Source organism: Enoplosus armatus, chromosome 23 (genome assembly GCF_043641665.1).
Source record: "Enoplosus armatus isolate fEnoArm2 chromosome 23, fEnoArm2.hap1, whole genome shotgun sequence".
NCBI classification, from domain to species: domain Eukaryota; kingdom Metazoa; phylum Chordata; class Actinopteri; order Centrarchiformes; family Enoplosidae; genus Enoplosus; species Enoplosus armatus.
In genome coordinates, this window is record NC_092202.1 from 11,748,270 (window position 1) to 11,765,313 (window position 17,044).

Genomic DNA, 17,044 nt, shown 5'->3' on the forward strand with positions numbered 1-17,044 from the left:
GTCGTGGCCAGTAAGGACAATTACAGGAAAGAGACAGTGTGTTACAGTTTGTGAGACAGACAGATGGAGAGTCTGGCAGAGTTCTTTTCTGTTCTGCAGATTACAGCAAAGGAAATGTTACAATGAGAATACAGCACTAATATTATCCTGACTCAGATATAGAAACTGATGGGACAGAAGAAATACTATTGCATAGGCAGACAACAAATAAAAGAATGGAAAGAATGCAAAAGAAACTTTCTGAAATATTGTAGTAAATTGGATTGAATGCTAGAAGTTTCAAGAAAAAGGAAGCCAAGAGGGCACAACAAGCACGGATTAACAACAAGGAGACTGACACCTGCTGACACATGCAATTTCTCCACATATGCAACCTGCAAGAGACCACAAATACGCCGCCCTTCCCGAAAGAGACTACACATGTTCATATTCAAGTACATTTCATAGCACTAGCAGTCTGTGACAGTTCTATGGTGCTAACGTGCTGCGGGTGGAAAAGTAGGAGGTAAAAGGTCAAAGGTGGTAAGATAGTTATCAGAATAAACCACAGTTACTTAGTTGCTGTGCAGTTTCCTGACACCATCTCATAGGATTTATGGGTTAAAAATGGTGTGGGCTAAAAGTTCAATAGGGTTAGGGTCCTCCTTCTTAATTAGTCTTAATTAAAACAAATGGCCTTCTTTTGATCAATGCAATGAATGGCATAAAGTTTTCAAAGACTTACTCCAAATTTCCAAGACACTGTCATGCATTATACCTGGATTCATTTTACTAAAGGGCATTATTTTTAAAAGGGACCACCAACATGAGTTGAGTCTAATCCATCAATAAATACATTACATGTTCATATTCATGCATCTTTTCATAGCACTAGCAGTCTGTGGAAGTTCTACACAGTGCTGCAGGCGAAGCAGTGGGTGTTAAAGGTTAAAGGCAGTTGGACGGCCATTTTTCAAAGCAAACGTACCTCGGGCTACTTCACAGGAAGGTTACCATAATAATCCTCCCACCAAAATGTTACTTTAGGACAATTTATTAACCCACAGTTCATAAACGGTGTTAAAATACAAACTGACATGAATTTTCAGAGTGAACAAATGCCATCAATCCATGCCCATTTCCGTCATAGCTCGGACAAGTTAGTTAGATTAAAATTAGTCAACAGACGCAACAGGAACATGGGTGAGTCAACAGTGTGAGATAACGGTATTTGTGTGGTGGAATAAAATGAAATGAATGAAATGACAATGAACAAAGAACAGCAGAACTTGGCAGAACCTGAAAAATCTCCTGAACGGCGTGACACTTTCTGTTAAATTCAACTCTGAATGAATCCGCAAACACAAATAGGGACACTTTTGTTAAATGTTGGTCACACCCGATTAATCTCTAACAGTTGTGACATTTAATGAGGAGTGTGGCTGATGGCGTCCCGGTCAAACAGAGAAACTTTGGCTTCAGCTTTTTGACCTTTCTTGGGGGACAGAGAGGCTGCTGTTGTTGTGTTTGAACAAATGTATGAAATTCGCACACGTTGACTCAACTTTCTCTGAGCTCATGAGGATTAAAAAGAAAGCACTGAGATAGACAGAGAGAGAAAAGGGAAAGGACGGAGAGAGAGAGAAGTGGGTAAAATGTCAGTGGGTTGGTTTGGAGGTCCGGTCAAATTCTCTCCAGAGACAAAAGGATCGTTGTGGGTGTATTTTGTGAATGCGGAAGTCCTGTGACATCACAAGACAAGTCATTTGCCACTGGGTAGTTCCTAATGTTATTAGGTTCAACAAGGGGGTGGAATGGCGGGAGACTGATTATGCCTGTGTGTGAGTGAGTGAATGTGTGTGTGTGTGGATGACAAAGCTCTTTGACAAGGAATAAATTAATAATAGTGACGATGGATGTGTCTAACTGACCAATATGTGCGTATGAGCATGAATCATTGATTAAATGTGAATGTAATATAGTGATGACACTGCATGACCTCAAAATCTGAAATGCATAATGGAAACTTTTCTTCATCACAAACCTTTTGGTGAGGAAAAACGGTCATATTTGCTACTTTAAAGAGCATACTGCAGTTTTTTTTCATCTCTGTTCTCCTTCTATCCAGCCCCCCCCCCCCGATGCTGCCTTTCAACCCCCAGAGAGAGAGAGAGCTGTGGGGGTGAAGGAGAGCAGAGAGGCCCCTCTGTCTGCTGCTTTATTCTCTGTCTCATTAAAACAGTGAAGCTGTGTTCAGAGTGGGGCTTAAGGGCAATATGGAAATAGAATGTGCATATGTGTGTGTTTGTCTATAAGTCTGCATAAAATATAATACTACAGCTGCAGTATGTCTGTTTTATTACGCCTGAATCATCACTGTGTAAGTGGTTTGTGTCTGTTTTCTGCTCTTTATACATCTTTTAATCTCCCTCTGATCTCCCGCACCGCCCACCTTTGGTTCTTTTTTGTCATTTCTTATGACTTTCTGTTCCTTCCCTCCATTTTTTGGACTCTTCCAAGCTTCCATTGTTCCGCTATTTCCCTCCTTTTCATCTTTTCTCTCGCTTTTTCATTGTTCATGCTGTGTGATTTTCGCAGTTTTGCTGCCTCAGCAGATGGGCGTGTTGAAACTTTACTTTCTCGCACGCTCACACATGCTCACACGCGCACAAGGCTTGTTAAACTCAGACCTGGCTAATACTGTTTGAGTGGTGAGAATAAATAGAGATCACTTGAAGTATCAAAAGAGGCTGTAACCACCCAGAATAGTGAAAAGTGTGTGTGTTCACAGTATGTGGCTGTGTGTGTGTATGTGTTTACGTGCAAATTAGTGTGTGTTTGTCTCTCCTTTACGTCCTTTAAGTCTTTAAAGCCTTTATGAGCTACTTAATTACTCACAAACTTTAAATGGAGACCGATTAGCCAAATGTGTGTGTTTGTGTGTGCTGACTAAGCTATACTGTAGCTCACTGGAAAAGCCCTTTGAAGTGACTTATTGAGGATGCACTACACCGCCTCTCTCTCTCTCTGTCACTTCCCTGTTACTTTATTGCTCTCTCTGCCCACTTTCTTCCACCCACCCTCCAGCGTTCTTACTGTATTACCATGGAGTCATCATCATCGTCGTCTTCCTCCTGACGCGTAGGGGCCGGAGCCCGATGGCCTCCACCGCTGCTGAGGAGCGTCAGGGCCGGGCGAGAGGCCTTTGCAGGAGGAGGTCCCAGAGAGGAAGAGGAAGAGTAGTGTGGGGAGGAAGAGGGGAAGGGAGCCACGGTGGCCCTGACCTTGCTGTTCGTTCCCAGTTGGCGACCCTGGTTTTGTGCCTGAGGGGAGTCAACACACAGCCTTTCTATTTCACTTTTTCAATGCTACTTCAAATGGTATTTAAACAACAAAACAACTGTCAAACTTGATTGAACAATACAGTCTGTGCTGTCAGTTTTTGGTACCGTTGGTTGATAAGAAAGACAAGAAAAGAAAGAGTGAGATAAGAGAGGAAGAGGAGGAGGCTCTGAAGGAGATGGAACAAAAGAGAGATGAGAGAGGAAAAGATGAGGAAGGAGGAAGATATTAACAGTTCAGATACAAACATTGTGTTAAGAACTAAGGGTGAAGTTCCACTGAAGTCAACAAAAAGAGAGCGTGCCAAAGAACAGAACAAAAGCAGACGTTTTCTCTGTGTTTTGCCGCTGTAGTGAACTATTTGCATGTCAGCAGCCTTATCACCCCTGATGAGTCACACTGCCAACAGCTACACACTCTCAGGTCACAGCCGGCCTCAGTTGATGTGACGAATTAACATGGACGGATCAAATGTTAAGATCTTTCAAAGTGAGACATTGTGTGTAAACTATAGACACCTACTCTAAATATTATATATTATGAGTTATACTTCAAATTATGATTTATGAGTTTGGATCCTTGCCTGCACAGTAGCCATTATATCTTCAATACTCACTGACACATTTCTAGTATTTGTATTGTTTCCAGACTTCTGGAAAGACACCTTTCTTATGTTGAGAATTTTGTTGATGTGTCATCTGACAAATGATAATTGGTCAAAATCTTATAGATGAATCCTTTTTGATATAAAAATATTATACATAATAGTGATAGAAGATGAGAAAGTACCACAGTACCAATATGTACGCTAGTTATATCAGTGATTACGACTCACTATGAAAATATAAAAAATAAAACAAAAGAATGATTCACAAAATTATTGGTTTCTGTCTAAAAACACACAATAATGGTTTGACTCAGTGAGATAATCTAATCTCTTCCTGTATTAACATTTCAGTTTTGGGTCCACATGAAACCAAGTTTTACCCCAAGTTTAGATTTTCACATGCTTCCTTATATAGCCATAATAATTCTTGTGTTATAATCAGTGGTGGAAGTACATTTACTCAAGTACTGTACTCAGTACACTTACTTAGTATTACAAGTATTTCCATTTTATGCTACTTGATACTTCTATTGCAATACAATTCAGAGTGGATATTGTACTTTTTACTCTACTACATTTATTTGGCAGCTTTACTTACTGGTTGCTTTTCAGATTAAGACATAAAAAACATGATGAGCTTATAAAAGGCAAAACATTGTTAAAGATGAACTACTGGTTCCAAACCTTTCGTGTATCAGATGAGATGTTAGCAGTTCCACCAAACAGACATTTCCCCTCTAAACTTCTAACATGGTTTCATTTAAATAACTGTTCAAAGTATCCAATATTACACAAAAAAACAAAGGTCTGGGAAAGTCCAATAAATAATAGAAATTGGTGCATCAGATCTTATTTTTTTCTCCTTCCCTATCCCATTAATCATCTCATGACCCCTCAGATGTATCTTGTGACCCTTTGAAGGGGCCCAACACCTAGGTTGGGCGCCACTGGACTGTATATAAACTGTATATAAAGAAGTTAAAACAAGACAGAAACATACTGCTGCTTACACATTGGTGCATCTGTATTAACAGCATAATATATTATAATAGTCACGAGGGATATTTCTGCAAAATGAGTAATATATTTTTATATATTTAATATAAGTAAGCTGACAATACTTCTGCACTAGAGTATTTTTACTTTGTGGTATTTCTTTACTTTCACTTAAGTAAAAGTTGCTTACACCGCTGCTTATAATGTCCCAGGTCGTGTCTGATAATCTAAACTAGTCCCAACATTTGCATCTGATTTGTGTAAGTCCCATTCCTAATGAGCTAATGTTGTTTAGGAAAGTGTTAAACATTGAAGTAAGATGGCTTTAAATAAATCAACCTCATCTTCCATGAAAACCACCCATTAATTCTTAATGTCTTAATTACTTCTCTTACTCTGATAAATAAAACATATTATATAAAGGGCTGGCTTATGCTTGTGTCTGTATTTATGCACTAAACTGTCTGCATATGGTGAGTGCTGCCATCTATTGGGTAAACACAGAAGTGAGGAGGAAGTTGCTTTATTAAAGCAAACACTCCCTGCACACAACCTTAATGAGGTTCATAAAAATATTCTTTGTGTTGTCAAGTTGCTCTTGACTCATGTTGTCGACTTCACTCTTGTCACAATCATTGTGCTCATTTATATGAGCAGAGTATCATGACCTTTACACCGTCATAAAGCTGTTGTGTTTACCTGCCGTGGCTGTCTGCTGGCTGTGGTTTTAGGGCCCTCTAGTGGTTGAGACTTGTCCCTGTGGGCAGCTGATGGCTGTAGCCTGGAATCAACCAATATCATGTCCTTATAATTATCTTTATCACTTATATCTACAATTTTACACAATCACAATCATCATTGTTGTCCTCATTGTTACATAACCTTCATCTATAACATCATCACAGCCTTTATCTCCATGGTGGAGAGGAGGTCGTGCGGCTCAGGTCCCGATGCAGATTCTTCATATATGTTTACAATCTATCTATAATTTTGTCATCATGCTCTGTTAAGTCATTATAATCACCGTCACTTGCGTCATCATTCTCATTTTTAACACACTTTCTTACATCATAGACCTCGACATTCAATACATCTTAATAATACATATAGTCCACTGTTCTAACATGACCACAAAAGCTACATAGATTTATTTGCATCATGTTTTCATCCTTGGTTACATGATCACATCAACCCCCTCCTGACCTGTATGGGTATCGTGGCTGTGAGAGCAGACCTCTGCTCCTGAGGTGCGGGTACAGGTTACTGCTCAGAGAGAGAGGGTTGAACACAAACTCCTCATCCAGCTGAGTGAGAGATCCCTGACAGAGAAACAAACATCATTCCAGTGTCATTTGAATGTCTGAAGTTTCATTCCAACATAAAAGGTGATGAAATGAGTAACGCATTGTGTTCAGTTCTGCTTCTCTGCTTTGAAGTGAGTGGCTGAGAATTCACTAGTTCATGGCCATTATAGTTATGGGATAAATATACAATAACAAATACTAAAAAATGATATAGATTTGATGCGATAACTATAGTGTAGTTAGTGTTTTATATCAAAATATACTGTTTGATTGGTTATTCTCAACCGCCAAGTACATGTTTGAATTTGTAATTATAAATGCATTATACTGTATCTACGTTTATAAATATGTGTGTGTGTGTGTGTGTGTGTGTGTGTGTGTGTGTGTGTATGGATGAGGTCTGAGATTGATCTTGTTTCTAAATTGGATCATTCATCTAAGCCCCTTAAAAACTGTAACTGTCAGATTGTCTTCAGTTTCATCTTTTATCAGAAGTGATGATGTTTTTAGTGCAGGAGAAGAGAGAATTGCCTCAGATTTTGAAGATTTTTTGATTCAATTCCTGGTATCAGTATATGCATCTGTGATTAAAATTTATCTATTTCTGCTTTTGAATTCTGTCTACTTCTGTACTTTGTTTACAATGAACAAAGGCCATCTAACCTGTATAACCTGCGTAGATTCAGGTTCTGGTTCCTGAGTTGGGACAGGCAGTGAGCAGGGCAGCAGCAGCTCTCTGGAGACCACCGGCTTTAGAAGGAGGGAGAGAGACGGGGACGGCTGGAGGACATAGTGAGAATACACACCTGTATTGTACACAAACACAAACACAAACACAAACACACACACACAAGCAGGGCATATGAGTGCACTCACAAGGACTGATACTACTGATAGAAACATTACTATCTCTCTCTCTCTCTCTCTCTCTCTCTCTCTCTCTCTCACACACACACACACACACACACACACACACACACACACACACACACACACACACACACACACACACACACACACACGTATGGACCTGGGCCAGCTGTAGACCTCTGTGAGGGCTCCACCTGCAGCAGCAGAAACAAGTCACGGCTCTGAAAGAGGGAAAAACAAATCCAACATCACAACATGCACAGAGGGAGACTGAGAAAGTTACAAGGTGTAAAAAGTAACCTAAAGAACCAATCAAGGGTCAAGGATCCATAATAATTTCGCCCAAACCTGATCTGTAGTAAACTGAATATAAAATCGCTTGATTATTATTTTTATTATTTAGTAAAATATTATAATAAGCTCTGCAACATGAGTGTTTTTACAGTAAATGTCTACTGTTACAAAAGTAAAAGGGAACCTGGTTTGCATGATGCAAACACAGACAGGCATGAAAAAATTACCCCAGAATTATCAGAGAACTCCAAAATGCAGCAACAGCAACAGATACACTGCAAAATGTCTAAATGTTGATCGAAACTAAAACAGTGATTAATACTGGAAAGTTTCTGTCGATACAATCTAGAACGTCTAATAAATTGTAAAGAAATTTGTCACAAGATGAACAAACAGTCAGCACATTCACACACCCTGAGTGTGTGGCAGAGAGCGTGGAACAAGTTGTGGTTGGTCTCCATTTCATCCCAGTCCAACTGCCAGCAGGTGGTGGGGCGGATCACCAGCGGCAGGCCGTACAACACACTCTCACACACTCCGTCTGCACGCAGAGTCCTACAGCACATACACACACACACACACACACACACACACACACACACAACCTTAGTTAGGACATAGACCCAAAATGAAGGACACACATGTCAACGATACCCCCCCCCCCCCAACAATTACGGTCTCAAGTCAAAGATGTCATATATCTTCTCTAAGCTCCTGAAACTGTTTTCAGTACAACGGTGGCAGCATGCAAACACATAACGAATCATCATGAGCGGAAAGACGGAGAATGACATCATCCCTGTGACCGTCCTCCAGCTTCATTTAAATGTCACTGCTGTAAATCATGACTCATCAGTATGTAAAGCACACACACACAGAGCACAATAACTTTCAGACTGACCAGTATGCAAAACAAACACAGAGACACACACACACACACACACACACACACACACACACAAACACTCTCTCTCACACACAGACACACACTACATCCTACTGCAGCTCCTGGAAATGTAAAACTAATGCAAATCAAGGAATAAGAAGAAACTGTTCACCTACGTTAGGTCTGAATGTCTGCTTTCTATCATCAGTGTGTGAACATACAATACATGCAGCACTCGCTGGTATATGGGAAGTGCTGTCTGTGTGTGTGTGTGTGTGTGTGTATTTCAGGAGGAATGATTTCAGCTTTTGAACAACAGAGTTATTCATAACAGTATGCGCCTGTTGTCTCCAGACAATCAACCAGTGGTAATGCGTTGTCTATTCTAACAGTGTCAATATTTATGAAGACACATGAGAATGCATTCACAAAGACTTAAAAGCACATGAAGACATTATCCATGTGTCAAAGACTTTACATCTCTAATTCATAACTTTAGCAAAATCGATTTAAGATTTGATTTATTAGACCTTTGCAATTAGTTTGACTGAATGCACTTGGTTCAGTTAGACAAGTTACATGGCTTTTAGACTATAAAATATTTGATTATATTCCCCATGTTTTGATTTATAATGAATCATAGCAGCTGGGAGTTGCATTTTCTCAGGATTGAAATAACAATGGATCCAAAGCCATTTATTCTTGGTGCTGGGTCTGGTCAAAATGCAAAATTGTGTAGTATCACGTTATACACTGCATGCCTTTCAACCCTCCATGTTTGCCTTGATGTATATCCACCTACTTTATCAATGTTAAATGACTATCAAGTTTTCCTTACAAGAGATTATCCACATCCAATTATACGCAAGCAATTTTAGATGAATTTGTGCGTAAAATCTTCTCCCCTTAGCACATATTTTGGTCGTGAGTGGGAGTTGGATAGGATGATGAGTATGGAACCTGTATATTCGTGCACATGCTGGAATAGCAATACATGCTCAGGAATTTGTGTCCTAAATTTGATTCTATGTATACGTTGCTTCTTTAACATGTTTTGTTGTTTCAAAATAAAAGAAGAAAGTGGGAAGGAAGGAATAAAGTTCTCTGTATACATGTGAAAAAACTGACACAAATATGTACAGTTAATGTTCAGACATTTACTATTCCTGAGCCATTTAAGATGAGTTCAAACTTAGAGTAACTTTAAATTTCTTTTGCCATAGTATGCCTGTCCTGTAAGGAAATGTGTTAAGTTTTATTGTCTGCTTATCTCGTGTTGAATCCCTGTCCTTTCTTTGTTTACCACTGTGACCATGTTCCATGAGTTTTGACTGTATGAGAATAAAAACTGTTTCCTCACAAACAAGTCAAGGAAAATTCTCGATGGGAGCTTTCAGGCATGGAGCACTTTGTTTTCCAGCATCAGAGCAGATGACTCCAGCAGAACAAAGGAGACTCTGATGTGATGGTAGAGTTTCATCTAAGAAATATTCCACTACTCCCTGCTATCAGAATGGAGCCATTCATAGACAGGCAGGGTTTTACTGTATACACACAACATTACACACATGGCTGACACATAATCACATACACACACAAACACACACACACATGCTTCATCTCTACCTCAATCCAACAATCTAAAAGTCAAGGCAGCACAGATGTGACTGGAAAGATGATAAAGATGGTGGTGTTTGTGTTGCTTACTATGCAACATATTTCTTGACCTCTTAGCAGTCTGAATCAAATCACTTTTAACTGGTCGTGTAGTTGTGTGAAAACGGAATGAGAAAAAGGCTAATTTCAGCCCTAGTGCTTTGCTGTTCCTTTTAACTGAAGCTCACTGAAGTCTCTCACTTGATTGCTTTCAGTCTCTGAGGCAGTTGGCTCTGATTGGCCGATCCCTTAGTGACAGGCAGGAAGTCCCGAACGCTCTCTGTCTTCACTCCCAGGTTGGGGTTCAGGGGGATGAGGGCAGGGCTGATCAGACGCTCCTGCATGTCGCACTTCACACACACTACGCAGGTGACAAATATCAAAAAACAGTGTGAAAAGAAATCAGGTATTTCTGCAACCCGCCTGTGTTTATATGTTAGCTGGATAATGACACCTGATCTTGACATTTACACCTGGTATTAATAAGTTATGGTTATCTTAATCCGGTGATCCTGTGGTGAGTCCAGGTCCAGGAAAAAATACTGCTGACAGGAAGAGCATTGTGTGCTGCATGGTTATGGGTACGTTGGTCTCAAGCTAGTTTTGTTACTATCAGTTGTAATCGCATACATCCATGGTAGACTAGAGGAGACATGATGTAGGTGTGTTTGTGTGCAGTGCCTGTACCTGGAATGGGATTATCCAGGGGACTGGGCAGCAGGAGGTGGAGGTGCTCTCTGTCTCCTCCCTGCTCCTGAAGCCACGCCTTCAACACCGTCTCCATGGCGAACACACTGTTTTCCACCCGCTGCAGGTCGACCTCCGTTCCCAACATCAGACAATCTGGAAGCGGACACAAGTTAAAGGTAGACTTTTAGTGTTTTAGGTTTTAGACTTCCATAGTCTGCATTTTTCATTACTTTGTCATTTGTTGTTTTTGACAGGTTGATCAGGACAACCAGCTGTTTTATTCCAACTTCTACATTTATTTTGACATTCTTCAACATAACAGCCTTGTTGTTTTAACAGTACATTTTTGTTATGTTCTTTTCCAAATCTATGTTTTACGCAAACATCAGTTGGTAAAGCATATTCCTGGGAAAAATCAACAATTTTCATCTATGACCACTAGATGGAAGCAAAATTCAATAAATCTAATATACAGTATGGCTTGAGTGACTCGATAAGACACTGATCAATAGACACTGAAGACTCTTTGAACTTGTTATCTGAAGTCTGAAGGACTGGATGATAAGGTCTGGCACTGGTTTCCTGAAGGGAAGAAGTAGAGCTGCATTTTGGATGTGAAGTGACTTTTTTAAAGACGACAGAACACGCGGAGAAAAAGCTGCCTGGGGGTCTAAAATCTGTTGCTTTTCTGGCTATTTTGTAAATCTCTGTCTCTCTTCTCTCATTTTCTGTACTTACAGTGATGCCTTATCCAAGAGGACAGAAAGCAGCTGCACTGCTCTCCTCTCTTCACCCACTGGTTTCCACTTATCATTACAGAAAAGAGAAAGACCCCACGGACCTGCCCCACCCTCCTCTCCTGTTCTGTCTCTCTGTTGTCATCCCCCAATGTCCATTTATTATTGCAAACTAGACACAAACCTTCCAGAACACCCCTCTTCTCCTTTTCCCTCTATCTGGTTTTCAATAGTTAATGACCCATCAGGAGATAACTAATGGGACTAAAGGGAGAGGAGAGGATGAGGAGGCACTGTAAGAGCGAGGGAGGGTGCAGATGGAGGCGAGGTTGACAGACAGGGGGATAAGCCTGAGAAAAAGCAGGGAAGATGGATGAAGAGTAGACAAAGTATTTAAACTCTCCCTGCCAGGAACTTTTAGGGAGAAAATGAGAAACTTTAAATTCCTAGAATAAAATATGTCATTGCTTCTTTCATCTGTCACAGGCAGCTACAGTATGGAAGCTATTTTTGGTTCTGGGCCAAAGTTTCCAAAAGTGCTTCATCCAGAAATAAGTACTTTATCTGAGGGGAAAGAATTGAGTTTGCTACGTTTTTGCTGATGGACGTTTGTAGTGAGATCCCTGCTGAGTGAAGGCAAGAGGGATGAAGGAAGAGAGAGAAAGAGGGCCGTTTCAGAGGGTAACAAAGCATGTACTGATGGCACTTTTGCTCTACAAGTTCTCCTTTTATGTGTCAAAAAAGGACACTGTAAAGTCAAGCTTTTAATTCTGACACATGCCACATTGATCTTGCTCTTAATATGGATTAAACAGCTGGTGGGAATTCTCTGATACTTGGGATCAGCAGTAAAATAAGACCTGCATCCTGCTGTGTGTCGGCGTCGCTACCTTACTGAGAGAAGACAGGGTGGCTGCAGAGAAAACATGTGCAGGTTGGAAAGACAGAGGCAGAAAAGGAAAGGCTGAGGTAAAGGACCTCACAAAGATCAGCCAAAGGAGGAGGACAGGGAAGAGAAAGAAGGGATGTGTTCTTGCCTTAATGGAAGTAGAGAGATAAGAGAGAAATCCTTGAGAGATGTACAGAGATGGAGGAAAATGGGTTGAAGAAAATCAATCGCCATTCCCTCAGATAATGTCTGTCTGGGGAATAGGAATGCAGAGAGGAGACAGAGTAAGTGAGAGAGAGAGGGGTAGTAGAGAGAAAGAAATATGCAAGTTGGTGCCGATAGAAAAGATGGGTAGAAAGTATAAATTACACAAGCAGGCCAAGAGCAGGAGGAAGAGGGAGAAAAGACAGGGGAAGATGAGATAGAGAAGAGACGGAGGGGTATGGAGGGTGATGGATGATGAACCACACTGTCGGAAATGCTTGTAATTAGACCACGGAGGGTGTATCTGTGTATGTTTGTGTGTGTGTGTGTGTGTGTGTGTGAGAGACATAGAGAGAGAGAGAGAGAGAGAGAGAGAGAGAGCGGGAGATAAGGAGAGAGGAAGAGGTGTATTGCCTCTCAAAGCTGCATAAATAACTCAAGACGGTCCATCTTGTGTGTGTGTGTATGTGTGTGTGTGTGTGTGTGTGTGTGTGTGTGTGTGTGTGTCATACTGGTGTCCTCAAAGCAATACATTACTGACAGAGGAAGATAGGTGAGAGCAGTTAACCTCGACTGGTGTGTTCTGCCAGACAGTGAGGAGCTGAAGGGATGCGGCGCTGTCTGTGTCTCTCCAGCAGGCTGATCTGACTTCCTGAAGAATGTGTTTACACTCCTAAATCCTCCTACAGATGTCTCTCCTTCTGAATTATTGCTGAGTTCATTAAGTGTGTTTACTGTAGGAAGATTTAAAAAAAAAAAAAAGAATTATGTGTTATCATTCGTCTCTCCTGACGCTATCTCTTCACGCCTCTTGCTTTTCCTGTCCCTCGTTCTCTTGGTCTATATCCTCTCTTTCTGCTCTGTTAGTATAAGAGATCAAGAATGAGAAACTATTCAATTATGAGCCAGATCAAGTGACCCATCCCTCCGACCTACAAGTCTGCATCTCATTAGCATGCCCTCTGTGTGTGTGTGTGTGTGTGTCTGCATGGATTAGACAATAAACTGTGACACACATGCTGGGGTAAGGTTGCAGTGTGGCAGTCGAAACTCATTAAGTGTGTGTGTGTCTATGTGCCTGTGTACGATGTGTGTGTGTGTTGTAAGAGCTATACTGGAACTATGCTATACACGCCCCTCAATACAATTCCAGATGCTGCAAATTAAAACCTTAATAAACCTTCAAATAAACCTTCAAACTCCTGTATTTTCTCTGAAATGTACAAATGGTGTGTTTAATGGTTTATTTTACTTTACAGTAAAACTTGAAACTGTTAAATCTGCAATAATATGATATTCACTTTTAAAAAACTAGTCACTTATGGGTTTCAGGCTTCTATGACCTCTATATCTTTTCATCTTGTGGCATTTAGTGCTGCACTGAGCAATATTTCTATATTAACAAGCAGTCATATGACTCCGTGTAATGTGAAAGGTTATGCTTTTACTATAGAGAATTATCACCAGTTCCCCTCGGCTCTACAGAGCGTTTGTGTCTTTCAGTTCAGCGTTTTGGTTTGACTGTTTTGGTTCACTCGCAGCACTCTCGTTAGTGTCATTTCCAGATGCAGCAGGCAACTGTACACTTCCTGCCCAGCACCAATGTGGAGCATTTAGCCAGCTATTTAATCTTCCTCAGGAGTTGGTGGAGACCAAAAGGGGAGTGAATATTGGACCAAGTGGCCGAAAACCCGACTCACAACATGCTATTGTTGCTCCATGTCTCCTGAATGAGTAAATAGGCAACTGCTTGCTGAAACCTTCTCCACATTACTGTAACATTTTAAGGTGAAGATATGTCAGTGATGTGTTTACAGCTTGTTCTGCTTTTTAATTAAATAAATTAAAGCTTTAAAAATTAATAAAGGGAGATTCATGCCATAGCTGCTTTAACTGTGCCTTTTCAGTTATGTCCTCTTTAACCACAAGGCCACCAAGCTGCCTCGAAGCCTCTACACCGCATCTGTTGCAACAGTTAAGACGGTTTGGATTTTAACTGCAGGAACTCAGTGCCTGTTGCTGACTCGTCACATCGCTGGAAACACACATCCTTTAAAGGATGGCTCCTAATGCCTTGCCCGCTTGCTTTTACATTAGCATATCTCTTGTGTCTCCATCGGTAATGAACTGAGAGTTTCCTGTCCAGATGACTCATTTATGATTCCAGATGTTGAATGATGTTGACGCCTACCCATTACTCAACAACCATTTTTGCTTTAGTTGACACCTTAGTGGTGCTGTGTGACTGCTGAATCTCTGGCACTGTTGCTTGTTGGAACACAATTTCAAAAGGGCAAACATATTTGTGATTCACTTTGATACACACACACACACACACACACACACACACACACACACACACACACACACACACACAAATAACCTTAAAACACAGATTGATTAGATGAAAATATAATCACTTCAATTTTGCTGTAATTTCCCTGGAGACATCAGTGTTTTCAGAGAAGGTTCGGTTATTTCTCACACTTTAGCCAATGGCGTCGGGCTGTCTCTTTTAATTTGAAATTTGACTGTGGGGAAAACATGTAAAAATTTGATCTGAAATGATCTTTCTGAATTCTGCTATTTCTTTTCCTGACCCTCAGCTCTCTCTGTCCCACCCTGGCCCACGCCCAGTAATGGTTACTTTTACTCTGTGCATTAGGAAACATGCGTCATCCTCATGACCATCGACCAATGTAACATTAGCTTGTGTGAAGGGGGAAATTAGCGCCGCAGTGAGCTAATGCAGTGCCAGAGGAGGAAGTGGAGCACTGCTCTACAACCCTGTTTTCACTCATTCATTTAGATATGGATCAGCTGTATCTCATACAGATAATGGACACAGCACTCTGTAATGGAGGAAATCTTCATGGAATCTTCAAACGATCACATTGTCTAATTCCCGGTAATGTTAATTAAAGTTACAAGCTACATTAAAACATCAATAGTTTGGAATTCTTTGTTCTGTTTTACTTTTTGAGTTCATGAGTTATTTAGAATGATGAATTGACATGACCTGATCCAATTTAAGGCCTATTTATCCATTTGCAAGAACTTTCATTTAAATTAGAGCAATTTATTGATAACATTTCTGTTTCCCCTCCACTAACGTCAGAGGACAGACAGACAAACCTATTGTTAAATCATATTCTCAAATCTCGGCAATTAACCTGTTGCTACAAAAATAACACCCCATTGAAATAAAACAAAATTATCCTAACATTCAGCTTAAATAATAATAATAATAATAAAATAAAAGTTTTACTTACTTTTACTTAGATATTATCATATATCTTGCACAAGTATTATTGTAACAGAAAACCACTCTCAATTCACCAGGTAACTCTCATTATGTAATCCAAGTAAAAATATCTTTACTTGCCACCAATGTGTCAATCTTATATGGGGTGAGGCAATGCTGTGATATCAACCTAATGCATCGTCTGACACAAACTTCACAGAGTGCACATAAACATGTCTGTGGAATTTCCCTTCCGACATCCATACTTCACTCACAGAGCGACGCTGACGGCACACACATCTGTCTGTCAGTGTGTCTGTGTGAGCATTAATGATGAATAGCTCATTGATGTAGTTTGAGACTGTGACAAATAGGACATTGATCATCTGGTCTGAAACGGAGGCACTCCACACTCCACACACCAGCGGCTGTGTGACCTAATTGCCTTACAGTCACTTGCGATAAAGTCATGCGGTCATGGAGACAATTAACGCGGACAGACGCTTGAAAAGGACAACAGGACGAGGGGGCAGCCGCAGCGCTGTTATCTGGCTGTCATCACTGAGGATGAAGAACAAGAGAAGAGAAAAAAAAAGAAGAGATATGGTGACTAATACTTGAGAGAAGGTCAAAAAAAGGGGACATCCTTTTATGACGGCTCATTAGTTATGTTTCCACATTCTTGGTGTTAATAATGGCTAATAATGCGTTTCCTGTACCACAAATCTGTCCTGACACTAACATTCAATAAATTATATGAACCTTGGTTGTTGGGGAAGATGAGTTGAGCAACCATGTTAAAGCAAATAAAGCATGTTATAGTGAGCATGATGGGCAGATAGAGAGAGGTAAAGTGATGGCAAGAGATCGACTGCCTGGTTTCAAGCAGAATCTGGAAATAGGAGATAGAAGAGAAGGAGACAGAGGCTCAGAGAGGATGGCAGCCGGACGACTTCTTTGAAATACTTGAAAAAGACAAGAGGACAGAGGATGAGAGGAGCTCTGCAGACAGTATTCATGGAGGCACATAACAGAAGAGAGGGTTAGAGAGACGGAAACCAGGAAAGATGATAAACACTACTTTTTTATGAAGTATACTCTTTTGAGGGCCTAACAATGAAAACAGTTTTCACAGTAATGCAACAATTATACCTCAAAAAAGTAAACTTTCCAGGAATCAACAAAAAGTGTCTCATAGTGACTCCTGTGCACTTTTGAAAAGTTTTAAGAGATGTTTAGAGAAAATGTCTTCAAACCAGAAAGGGCCAAGTGCACATGATGGTGACAGAGCAGACCTATAAAAGAGAGCGCAGAGGCAAGATGGGAGCAGGGTTGAGAGATTTGAG

At 40.5% G+C, this 17,044-nt stretch overlaps 1 protein-coding gene across 1 annotated transcript in view; it reads right to left on the reverse strand.

Moving 5' to 3' along the window:
* Positions 1–3,071: 3,071 nt before the first annotated feature.
* m1ap (meiosis 1 associated protein) overlaps positions 3,072–17,044 on the reverse strand; it is a 30,713-nt gene continuing 16,740 nt past the window's right edge. Inside the window, exons 4-11 of the mRNA XM_070930118.1 lie at positions 10,622–10,777; positions 10,136–10,295; positions 7,806–7,947; positions 7,259–7,319; positions 6,892–7,034; positions 6,128–6,243; positions 5,624–5,705; positions 3,072–3,302 (exon numbers count right to left, since the gene is read on the reverse strand). Coding sequence (XP_070786219.1) covers positions 3,072–3,302; positions 5,624–5,705; positions 6,128–6,243; positions 6,892–7,034; positions 7,259–7,319; positions 7,806–7,947; positions 10,136–10,295; positions 10,622–10,777 — 1,091 coding nt within the window. The remainder of the gene's footprint in view (positions 3,303–5,623; positions 5,706–6,127; positions 6,244–6,891; positions 7,035–7,258; positions 7,320–7,805; positions 7,948–10,135; positions 10,296–10,621; positions 10,778–17,044) is intronic.